Genomic DNA, 13,064 nt, shown 5'->3' with positions numbered 1-13,064 from the left:
AACACAAAAATATATTAATTAAAGGGCCTGTATGCATCTTTTTTCCTCATGTATTTGAGCAAAATGTCTCGCCCCCATTACAGATAAACAGCTCTTGATGTCAAAATAAGTCCCCTATGTACTGTCTGCATCTAATTATGAAGTGTTTCACTGTCCGAAAACCTAAAAGTGCTTGTTAGCATCCTAGTTTTTGTTATTTTCACCATCACAGCAAAACTCCACTCTGGTTTCTGAAAGTTCTGAAAATTAAAGATTAATTAAAAATGTTTCATGCTTTTAAAATTGTAAAAATACAGTACAGTGGCTTTCAAATATTTTTTTTAATTACAAATAAGGAAATGACAAATTGCAAATAAAAGAATGAAACTGTTTTTAATAAGCCAACATCTCAAAACATCTCAAAAGCTTGTAAACTCGGGTAACACGGCTGCAGCCTCAAAATATACAAGAAAAATACATTCACTTTTTAGTACAATCCATTTTATACAATGATGACTTTGTATACATAAAAAATCACGTACCCTTTATATTACAGACCATAATTTTACTTACATAAACAAAGTAAACAACCTATTTATTTTACATAATGATATTAACACAAACATATTGGTTTGCGTGTCAGAGAATGTGAAAACCATGCAATAAAACTAAATGAAAAAGTACTGTAGTTGATTAAAATAAATTACAATATTGGGGAGTAGTGGAGTTTAGTGTTCATGTTAGTGAAAGCTGCTTCACCATTAAAAACAAATGTTTTACATTTGATTAGTATTAAAACATAAGGACTGTGATATATAATATCCCTTCATTGAACATTTCATGCTTTGTTGGAATGTTCCACAGTATGGCATTAAACTGATTAATCTTTCATCCATTCCATTACAAGAGTTTTATTGCTAAAAAAAATCATACCTTGAAGAACTACTTAAAGTGAGCTGGGTGGCCTTTCCACAGATCTGACCTGTAACTTGGCCTGGTGTCTGCTGAAGATGGATAAGTTGATTGTGAAACTATGGGACATTCGGCTGATAAGTTACATGGTGCCACTTTCACTTTTTTGTATATTTTTTAAAATTATTTTACAACCATACATTTGAATATATTTTTGTTACTTGTCCTCTATATAATTCATAGTGTTTCTCACTCTCAGACAAGCCAAGCCTCATGTGAACCTCCAGAATTCACTCACTGAGCTGCAGGAGCTGCACTAGCACTGGTTAATGATTGACTGGAGGTTTTTAGGTTTAAACTAAGTGGATTTCAGAAATGAAACTGGCAACCCAAATGATTCATATGAGGCTCATTCTGCTTTCTGACTGGATATTCATCTTGAGAACCAAAAGATCAAATCATCACATAAACAACTTGTCCCTCATGTCCAATGTTTTTGTATTACAATTGTTATCAGTAAGATCTATATTTGATTTGACCATGTCTTCCTCACATCTGGGGACAAAGACAGCTCATGTGTATGGAATTAAAATAAAAATCTTTCATACAGTTCCTTTAAAGGGAAATCTGCTACTCGCTAGCGTGATGTGCAGCTATCCATTGGAGGTGCCGACAGCTGTACAGCTCTTTGTTGTGATGACATTTACGGCGATGTCAGCTCTCATTGGGCACCGCAGCTGTCTAACATGGAAGTCAGCGGACTTCTTTCTTTTATTATGTCATTTTAGATGAATGCTCTGATTTAAAATGTTCAGATTATAACATAATGATCCACAGGTGTCATAGATTATAACTGTACAGGCTAGCAGACAAAAGCACAATGTGTCTTCTTTAAAGTTCCATTACGTAACTTTGACCCCAGTTGAATCTTGACTGTTTCTTTTGCCAGACTTTGCCTTCACACTTCACTTGACCTCACATCCATGGTAACCTCACATGACCCCAGCTTTTTTTTTTTTAACTCCAGCTATATCTTTAGTTGGATCTGCTCACTGGGCTAATCACATGCACCCGCCAAGTTTCCATGGCATCTTTGGTCTATAGACGTTTTCTTGGCCGTGGTGCATTAAGTCTGTCAATTTCTGTTTATTCCGAAGACAGGAGCTCGATATTTGAGCTCGAGACTGAAAGATATTTGGCTCCTACGATGTGGGTGCACCATTTAAAAACACATGCATTATCTCCAGAGCACATGGGCCTTTTATGGTTTCTTTGAACTCATTGTAGGTTTCACCTGAATGGAGCTTTAGCGTGTCTCCCAAACATTTTCCATATTTTATTACAAACAAAAACATAAACTAGCAATTGGTGATGTATGGATTGCGAAAATGGTCATTTATTTTGTATTGTTTGAGTTTTTTAAAGTACATGGGACACGTTTGTTGTAGTTTGCATTTCTGTAGTTCACAAATAGCTGACACAGAGCTCCAAGTGTGTGAAAGCCATCTAAAGAGTGCCAGGTAAAGCAGAGAGGAGTGGAGATTAAAGGAAAAGAAAACGAAAAAAAAAAACTCCACTCCATGTACATCCATCAACTTAAAGACTCTGTACCCAATTTTGGTTAATAAACAAGGAACATGGATCAATTTGTTACATCCACTCACTTAATTGCTTCTGTCAGTGAGAAACAACACTTCAGTTGGCATATCTCAACAGAAATCAGCATGACTTGGCATAACCTTGAGTCAAAACTAATCAAAGCAAGATTAACATTTGGCAACACTCTGGTGGTGTTGCCAGATCTCTACGTTCACAAAGTTCACAGATAGTGGGGTGGAGGGAGGAGAAAGTTTGGTGTCTAGAACAATCCCGCACAGCTGTTGTAAACAAGCTGTTAATAGGCAGTGTGCACAGTAGCACGCTAGCTAGCTCACTAACAACTAATCGGAAAAACAAAATAAACAACCTATTAAAATTTGAATTACTTAAGATAAAAGACTGCACTATATTTTTAGATGTAGAGTACTTTGTTTGTGTTACTTTGTGGTGTTGTTTTTAGCATATTTGCGTGACTCTGCAAAATCCTCATAGAGATAAAACTGGACAGGAAGTAGTGGTGCTAACAGTGAGGTTGCCAGGCGCTACTGTGCACCTATTAAATAAGTAGATAGGGAATTGCTAGCTTAGAGCTGTCTTGAGTTGGATAAGTGGCTCTTCGGTACTACAGCGAAAAAATCCCTCCTGCTCAGAAAGGATTTTTCTCATAGAGCGCAATGTAATCACCAACTACTCGTGTTCGGCTGACAGGGACTGACAGGGACTGACAGGGACTGACAGGGACTGACAGGGCACCTGAAGCTTTCACAGAAGAGTTTTGTGGCGATTTTGACCTATTTTCAGATCACAAACTTTTTCTCACCCCAAAATCTGTCTGTTGTCTTAAAAAATTTTTTTTTTTAATTGTTAGCTTCGGCTACGTTCTGTGTCCGCTCTAGGGAAGCTCAAGCTCTGATTGGTCGAGCGGTGACGTGGTACAACATGAACGAGCACGTGAGCCATGTGAACGAGCCAAATTGTCATGAACAAACACAAGAAGCATAAACATTATAACAATGATCAATTAATTAATTAATTCATGAACAATGAATTATCAGCATAAACATGATCATTTATGATTTATTTATTATTCCCTTGCCTCCCTCACGGCCACAGCTCCACTCACTCCACTTGCACTCGTCGTGCAAAGTCTCATGGGAGGCAGAGAGCCAATTGAATGAGAAGGTGACAATCTAAGGTATCCCTGTAGGGTCAAAAATGTTCCTTGCTGCTATTGCTTATGTCGTTTTGCGTCTCCAAATCTTTGTTTGAACTAAACGTTTCACTATGACTTAAAAACATGACACAATGAGCAAGACACAACAGACAGGAATATGAAACATCTACATTTTGTACAGTTTAGTTTTAAACTTTTAATATGACTGGGTTGGCAAGATCAATTCATAAGTAGCAAAATTACATTCAAATGGCATTCAAAGTAATACTGAGAATTAGACCATGATATGGAAATACAATATTATAACAATTATAACACACTGATACAAAAGCAAGCAGCAAACTGGTATTTAGGAAAGAATTACACAGGTCTGGGACTCTTTAGACGCCATTCTTGTTCGTTGTTGTCTGGTGTCACTGTAGTTTCCTGATTGGTGGAGGTATTATCTGCTGTTGTCTGATTGGAGAGGGTAATATTTGCTATCGTCTGATTCGTTGAGGTTTATATCTTCTGTTTTCTGATTTGATGAAGTTGCTGTATGTGCAAATATGTCATAGGTCGACGTTTCTGTCATATTTGGTGTAGGGTATTTCCTGCTTTGGTCTGATTGGTTGATGCTACTGTCTGCGCAGACGGGAGCCTCCTGCTGTGGTCAGATTGGCTGAGAGGCCTTTGGCAGCCAGACGCTCCTGGCGCTTTCTCTTCCTCTCCCTCTTCAGACCCAGGCCCTTTTTCTTTTTGCCTCCTTCTGCAAAAACAACAACAAACCCAGTCAGCCATTTGTGTTCATCTTTCTTTTAGCATAAATTACGCATTCATACATTGTTTGCTGCATATGTATATGAGGTAGAACATACAGTTGATCAAAACATTCCTATTCACTTTGAAATATAAATTGGATAATTCCACACTATGGAACTTTCCAGGCATCTCTATGAAGGCAACCAGGGGATTGTTCTTCCACATAACAGTCACAGGGTGCTAACCTTAAACAGTAACAGTCTCACGATATCACAAATTCATCTTGAGATACTCCCACTCTAAAGTTCATATTTGCCCAGCAGTGGGCACATCAATCACAGAGCAGCACTGAGGTTTGTGTGGAAGTCAAAGGTGAAGCCCCAAGTGAACCAAAACAAACATGGTGACAGACAGACGTACTTCAGCGTTTTGTTTGTGAAAAGTGTGCAGAAGGTAAATGCTTGCACGTTTGTGGACAGGGAAGATGCTTCTGATAGGTTTATTGACAACATCTGAGTTCCTTAGAGACACACCTGTGGATGTATTTGAAGGCACCTGAAACACACGGCCCTTTGTGTAATATTGTTGAGAACAAGAATTGCGGACTTGTACAAGTCTGGTTCATCCTTGGGTGCAATTCCCAGATGCCTAAAGGTGCCACATTAGTCTGTTCAAACAATTATAGACAAGTATGAACACCATGGGAATGTCCAGCCTTCATACTATTCAGGAAGGAGGCGGGTTCTGTGTCCTAGAGATCAACATGCTTTGGTCCTAAATGTGCATATCAACCCAAGAACAAACGCAATAGACATTGTGAAGATGCTGCTGAAGCTGGTAAGTGTGTGTTCTTATCCACAGTGAAACGAGGACTGTACTGACATGGGCTAAAAGGCCCAGGAAGAAGCCATTAGTCAAAAAGAAACTGCACACAGGGACAAAGACTTTCATTTTTAGAGACATGTCCTGTGGTCTGACAAAACTGAAATTGAACTGTTTGGACAAAATGAGCATTGTTACATTTGGGGGAAAAATGTTAAAGTTAACAAGCCTGAGAGCACCATCCCAACTGTGAAATATGGCATTGTCAGCATCATGCTGTGGGGTTGTTTTGCTGCAGGACGGACTGGTGCACTTAACAAAATAGACATTATTATGAGGAAAGAACATTATGTGGAAATACTGGAGCAAGGCGTAAATGGGTCTTCCAATTGGACAATGAACTGAACCATACTACCAAACTGGTTACAAAGTGACTTAAGGATAACAAAGTCAGTATTTTGGAGTGGCCAACACAGTCCTCATTTCAATACTATTGAAAATTTATGGGCAGACCTGAAAAGGCATATGTGAGCAAGGCTCAGGTACGCCAGTTGGCCAAAATTCCTGCCAACTATTGTGAGAAGCTTGTGAAAGGATATCCAAAACATTTGACCCAAGTCATACATCATACAATATTAAAGAAATGTATGTAAAGATCTGACTTTGAAGAAAGTAATAAAAAACTGTCTAAAAAAAATCCTTCTCTCATTATTTTGTCATTTAGCAAATAGAAATACATTTGGAAATCCTAATTAACCTAGTCTTAGTCTGGCTTCATGTCAGACAGTGAGAAATTTTCATATAGTGTATCTAAACTTCTGTTAGATGGGTTGATGGGGAAAGAGAGAGTGCCTGGAGTAGACCCACTCAGACAAAGAAAAGAAACAAGAAAACTCCACACAAAAACACTGGGGCAGCCCGGGACCTTCTTGCTGTGAGGTGTGAGTAGTAGCATTGTATTAGGCATCAGAGATGAGACCTGACAACTTGACAACAGCATAGATGATTACAATGTAGTTCCTGTTTAAGCTTTGCTAGTTCATTTTAGTTACTATTCAGTGCATCGTAAATCTCATTTCTGTCTTTTCTTCTCTCATCCAGCCTCTATAAAACTGTCCACCATTAGAACAGAAGTTATTTATGCACAGAGATCAGACCTCCACTGACAGACAGCTATTCTACAGCTGTGCCACACCTTGTCCATAAAAAGGTACACAGGGGAAAAAATCCAACACGAGAAGAGTAAAATATGAGAAAAATGTAAGAAAGAAAGAGAGATTGTGAGTAATTATGTGTGAACTCAAACTGTGCTGGACTCAACCACCTGGTGACGTTCTGTGGATTTATTCATGCATCCATCTTTGATTTGGTGGATAAATTCACATTAAAAAAGTTTCAATAAGTAACTGGCATATTCTATCATATGATGAACACTGGATTTTCAGGCATAAAAACTCCACAAACTTGCCATAGTAGTAATCCTGTGGCTGCACTGGCTTTGAAAGTTCAGGTATGTAATTTGTTGGAGGTGGCTGCGTGGTTCCATGGAAACAGAAAGTTGTAAGAAAAGTGTAATATTATTTCGAAAAGGACAGCATTTCCATGGAAACATGCAGGAGAAGGCTCCAGGCCAAACAAGAATCAGGTGTGTGGAGATGCAAGCCCGCTCAATGTAAGGACGAATGTTTTTCTGAGTTTGTCAGTGCAATAAACAAGAAAAAAGAAAATATGCTTTCCTTTTAGTCTGCTTTTTTGGCTAAAAATATACATACTGTGACTTTAAGTAAAATGAAACCAGTGAGACTGAATTATCAAATTCAGTACAGTGCAAAAAAAAACAAAAAACAAAAACTCACAATAGTTCACATACTTGCTGTTTCATATTGATTGTGATATATATTTGTGATATGGGTTCACTATGTTATTTGCCTGGAATGTTCCACAGTGTGACATTAAGCATCTGTCTTACATTTATTAAATAATGGGTGTTTTATTGCTTCAAAAAACAAGCAGTTGACAAACCCAGAAAAGTAACATAGTGCACCTGTAAGTATCTATACATGTAAGTGTAAAGTAAAAAAAAAGAAAAGTTTTTTAGGTTAAAATTTTTGGTTAAAGAAGACATATTGTCCTTATGTCTGTTGTATAGTTACTACCTATTGATCATTATGTTATAATTTCACACTTTAAATCGCAATATTCATCTAAAATGATTTAATAAAAGAAACAAGCTCTAACTCCTGACTTCTGCTTTGGAAAAGTGCACTGTGCAAAGGAAGCTAACATCACCGTCTGGATAGCTGCAGATCACGCTACTGGATTTTTTTTCATTTGTGCCAAAATGACTATGTGACACTGCCGAATTATACACGTATCACTGATTAAGAAAATAAAATTGGAGGACGAAGTAAACAGAGAGCACTGGGCATATGACAGTGGCGGTGAAAACGGGAGTTGATCAGCGATGCAGTGTCTTGAACATATGATCGCTCAAACATGCATGAATCATTCCAAATACAACTTCGGGTAAGTAAATGGTGAGGGGGAACAACTATAACATGGTTAAAAGCTCAGAAAAGTTGATTTTGAATAAGACCACTTGAACAGTTACTTAATTTTATTCAAGCATTATTAGTGTATCATTGTCATCAACCCACTCCCTCAAGCCTTGCAGTGAGAAAACTGCACATGAGGTTAGCCAAACCACAAGCTAACAATGTTTCAACAGATGAGCCCAGCTCCAAGTGTAAAATTGTGCCTTGTACACTCATGTAGTGCAAAGCTTAGATATTATGAAAACGCTGAGACTAATCATTGTCATAAAAACGATACGTTGCGTAAGTCAAACCGTCTGGTCCAGCTGCTCTGGCTTCCAACTCTGACTGTTTCTGAAATTTCACAACACACTTTGACATATCGACTTGACTGACATCCATGGGTCTACTTTAGTTGTCCCATTGTGTTAAAGGGACTAAAGCATTGATTGAAATTTGCTTTTGATGTTGGTTGTGCTGGCTCGGTATGAAAAGTGGGATTTGTTAGATTTGGAGGCTGGTTGGACTTCACAGAGACAGGACAATAGATTTTATATGGTCAGCCTGACCTGGATACAAAATCATATGTGGAATTTGCAGACATTAAATGGGAGGTGCTATGCTTTGTGTCTTTCGAAAACAATCTCAGGTACCTTTTATATTAGCATGGTGGATTTCTTTAGCAATCTTTTAAATATTATTCTTTTTTTCTCCACTGGTTTTATTCATAAACTGGTTGAATGACCACCAGAGGGAAATAGGCTAACTATGTTTAAAAGATCCAAACAAAATGTTTCCCAAGGCAAGCTGTAGTTACAACAGAGAGCAACTGTTCCATGTTAAGCATTGTTGGTTTCAATAATGTGTCACCATACCACCTTGCCATAGTCCAAAAGCCAGACCAGTTTGGGGTCTTTTGTTTCAACTTGGCCCCATCCGGACGCCCAAAACCCCCTTTTTGGTCCAAGTATCAAATGTAATTTTATGAGTGAGTAAAAAGTGGTGCTTTGAGTGAGTGCTATGAGTGAGTAAGAAGTGGTGTTTTGTTGAAATTGGAAAATATGTCTCAGATAAAATGGCCCTGATCTGTGGGGTGCCCCAGGGGTCAATCCCGGGACCCCTTTTGCTCAGTCTCTCTCTAAAACCCTCAAATCTTACTTATAAAGTCAATAACATTTGCAGCTTTTTACCATCAAGGTATACTGTCAAAACCAGACTAGGAGAGACTTATTCATGCATTTGTCTCCAGTAGGTTGGAGTACTGTAACGACCTGCTCACTGGCCTCTCCAAACGAGTGTTAAGACAGCTGAGGTACATCCAGAACCTGCTGCTTGGGTCCTGAGCAGAAATAGGAAATACAAGCACATAAGCCCTTTGTTCAGGAGCCAGTGCTCTGCACTGGCTCCTGTGGCTCAGAGAATAGACTTTAAAGCAGCTCTGCTTGTGAACAACTCTCTCCATGGACCAGCACCAAAGAACATCTCCCACTGCTGGTCCCAAAGTCAGGACTAAACACAGGGAATCAGAGTTTCAGTTTTATGCAGCTAAAACCTAGAACAATCTTCCTGTAAGACAGGCCTCAACTTTGACAATTAGCTGTGCATATGACTGAAAGGTTTCTTAAAGTTTTAATTTGTTTGTATTGTGATTTTAATGTCTTTCTTATTCTGTAAAGCACTTTGAATTACTAACAGTTTCTAACAGTTCACCTGCTACAACAGAAATAATATTCCACACCCCTAAACCTTTGACCTTAGACTGCACCTGGGACCACTCCATGGGAAAGTTATAGATTTCAGGATAAAAATTCAACTGAACTATTATGGATTTGCTTCACACGTGGCACGGTTTATGTTTATACACCCAAACTTCCCTTAGCCATAGACTTTGGACTGTTTGTGGCAGATAACTGTATTTTATTTACAAATGTCTTTTTTCATTTGCCTCGTATTTGTAAGATATGGTCAGTGTAACATCAGTGTAATTGTGAGACATGATCACTAATCTAATTCTATTTCAATTCAGTGGCTCATAATTTATTGAGACATTATCTTGTACGAGGGTCATTCAATAAATAAGGTGAATTTTTTAGTATAAGGACTTAATACAGTTAGAAGCTTACTTTTTTTTTTTTACTTGTTTTTCACATGGATTTAATTTCTTTTGCAGATTAAAAAAAAACAAAAAAAACTTTGAGAGTTTTTGGCGATTAACAAAGATGGCCGACCAAGAAGCATGCTCCAGGATTGAACAGTTATCAAGTTTTTGGTTGCTGAAGGGTGCAAACCCGTTGAAATTCATAGGAGAATGTCAACTGTGTATTTTTTTTTTTTATCTACAAAAGAAATTAAATCCATGTGAAAAACAAGTAAAACAAAAAAAAGGAAGCTTCTACCTGCATTAAAAGTCCTTATATCAGAAAATTCACCTTATTTATTGAATGACCCTCATAATACTTGGTGAAATGTGGACTCATTTCAGTAAATTTTCATTCCATGTGGTCTTGTAGCAGGGGTAACTCTGTTGTCTGAGGTACAGTGGGTGTTAATGCTGCGTACAGCTCTACCTGGCTTATAGACGGATGATGAAGTCTACTATAAAACTCTTGACAGAATGTTAGTAGCTAGCATCCTGATTTTATTTTATTTAAATACACTGAACAAATCTGAGGTGATACAGTGGTATGTTTTTACTGACAGAAACAAAAAACAAAAAAAACAAAAAACAGGCTGGCCTTTTAAACAGATGACTCCATGCACACACATACTTTGTTACATTATGATATTTAATACAAATGATGCTGACAGGATGTGTATGATAATTAAATAGCATTCTTAAGTGTAGTGTTTATCCATACAGAGACAAAATGGCTCTAGTTTCAAAAATAAACTGTATAAACATAGGTTCAGGAAATGAGTGAAACCTGTGGCTCATGGTGCAGTGGACGAGTGAGATGCTGTAATGTCATCGTCTAAAAAAAAAGGCAGGGACACTGTAATTAAGGAGACGCCTAAACAGCGGTTTGAGCTCTTTGCCTCTGGGAATTGGCTTCAAAACGTGTCATCTTCAGAGCCCATTCCATTTGCCTGACCACCCAGTCCCTTCCACATTCTGTTTGAATGAAGTTTTGTAAAGGGCTTGAAATTGGATCATAGAATGTGACAAACCTCATTTGTATCACAAATGCAGATCACCTCAAAAATATTCTAATCACATTCAGAACAAAAATATAACTTCTTTTACCTGAGATAAATAAAAGTTTAATGCTTCGATTGTCGATTCTGCAGAAATCTGCGCTGTTTCTCAGTCCTCCATGTTATTTTTCTCCCTTTTTTTATGTTTAAGCCGCCATGTTTGTTTTGACACAAATGGGCCGTACGTCTCTCTGATTAGTTAATCCATCTGTCCATCACACTTTCTGGAATTAGGAGGACAGGTTACGGTTCCAAACCCACTCGTCTTTACAATGTTTTGTCAAAGCATGTGGTTCTGACTGTCCAAGTAACCGCTTAGATCTGGAGGATAGTGCTCTTGTCAGGCTGTCCCAAAGACATGGAGGAAGATTCAAAACGTCAAAACTGACCCAAATTGGCCACACTGAAAAACCCTATTACAGACATACTTTTCATGACGAGAGTGCACTGAGGCCACTGTGGTCTATAACAGTGTGTTCTGTCTCAGGTTTAGGACTTGGATGCAAATTTATGGTTATTGTTAAACACTTGCGCTCGGACAGAAATGCAAAGCAGGTGGGGTGTTCTCAGAAAGCCTTCCCCCAGCACCCTCCCTCTCCTCCTCATTCAGACACGGCCTCATTACTGTGCCAATGGAAAGCGACAGGTCTCTGTAGCAGCCACTTGAACTGTCAGCGTGCATTAGATTGACTGGGGCGTACACTTTATTTACGCACAGATCTGGCAACGAGTCCAGACATCCATCATTCTGCTGTCACACGTCACATTCAAAGCTGGGTCGTAATTTTGCGTTTACTAGTTATATTCAGACAGAACTAAAAGAGGCTAGACAGTAAGTGAAAAAATAAGTAAAATAATGTCAGAAATCAGGATTGATCAGTAGGAGGGAAAAATTGGTCCCATATTGCCGAGTCCTAATGCACAGAATGAGAGCCACATTTCACATGTCAGCCCCAGGGCAGCTTTGACTAAGGCGATGGCTTATGGAGTGTTGCAGAGTGAATGAATAATGCAATGCAAAATGTTTGGATTATCTTGGGAAAAAAAAAATTGTATTGCTGCTGCTACTACGATCAGAGGTGGGAAATACTCACATTCACTGGTACATTCACTCAAGTAACTTTTTAAAGAAACTGTACTTTTCTAGCAGTATGCTTTAATCCCTACTTGAGTATTTTTTTTAACTGATGTAATAGTACTCTTACTTGAGTTTTATTATTCTTCCTGCTGCAAGTAAGTCTATTAACAAGTCAATTAACAAGTTGACACTTCCTTGAGTCTTGCACCGATACTTTGTACTTCTACTTGAGTGAAGTAAGGTTACTCTTATTTGAGTTTTTGGCAACTCTACCCACCTCTGATTACGAGTAATACATGTTTTTATTCCTAATTACAACAACGGTAAGAATCAGAGATTATGTCAAAAATTGTGAAGTGCCAGCAGAATAGAAAGGAGCCCAAAAACATGTTTTTTTCTGTGAGAAGGCAGTTGGTATACATGTGTCACTGTGTCAGATTGGCAGTTCAAACCCCTGTAGTGCTGTTGAGCAGCACCTTGCATGCTCACAGCACTTTCACACAGATGTAGACGTGTGGTTTGGCTCTGTTCTTTGGGCACAGAGGGGAGCGCAGACAAGTCAATTGGAAACCTCATAGTCCACAAGCGCGTACAGCTGTACAGACCCATGTGTGCTGCGGCTGGCGAAGACTCTACTCTTTTATACTTGTAATGTACAATTACTTAAAAGTAATCAGATTACAGTATCTTTGCTACAGTGAACAAGATAATTAGCTTTACAGCCAAAGGTTATACAGAGGCTTTGCAGCTTAGCAACAAGGCAAAGTCACATTTCTAATAAAGCTTGACCGATATGGGGTTTTTCATAACAGACGCTGATACCGATTGTTTAGAATCCAGAAAAATGTCCAATAATCTCTGCTGATATCTTTGGGCCAATATGCAAAGCCAATTTTAATTATATTCCACAAATTATACAATTCGAAATAACTACAAGCTCATCCACAAACCTGTTTTAGTACAAAGTGGATATGACGGCTGTTAAGGTTAAGGTACATTTTGTTGTCTCTGTCTCCTTTGCATTTAACCC

General features: G+C 38.3%; 1 protein-coding gene across 1 annotated transcript in view; it reads right to left on the bottom strand.

The window, feature by feature from the left end:
* Positions 1 to 3,679: 3,679 nt before the first annotated feature.
* The window catches only part of rspo4 (R-spondin 4), an 82,176-nt gene continuing 72,791 nt past the window's right edge, over positions 3,680 to 13,064 (bottom strand). Inside the window, exon 5 of the mRNA XM_055222156.1 lies at positions 3,680 to 4,412. Coding sequence (XP_055078131.1) covers positions 4,282 to 4,412 — 131 coding nt within the window. The 3' untranslated portion in view covers positions 3,680 to 4,281. The remainder of the gene's footprint in view (positions 4,413 to 13,064) is intronic.

Source organism: Periophthalmus magnuspinnatus, chromosome 5, assembly GCF_009829125.3.
Source record: "Periophthalmus magnuspinnatus isolate fPerMag1 chromosome 5, fPerMag1.2.pri, whole genome shotgun sequence".
Lineage (NCBI taxonomy): Eukaryota > Metazoa > Chordata > Actinopteri > Gobiiformes > Gobiidae > Periophthalmus > Periophthalmus magnuspinnatus.
This window is presented reverse-complemented; position numbering and strand designations above follow the sequence as displayed.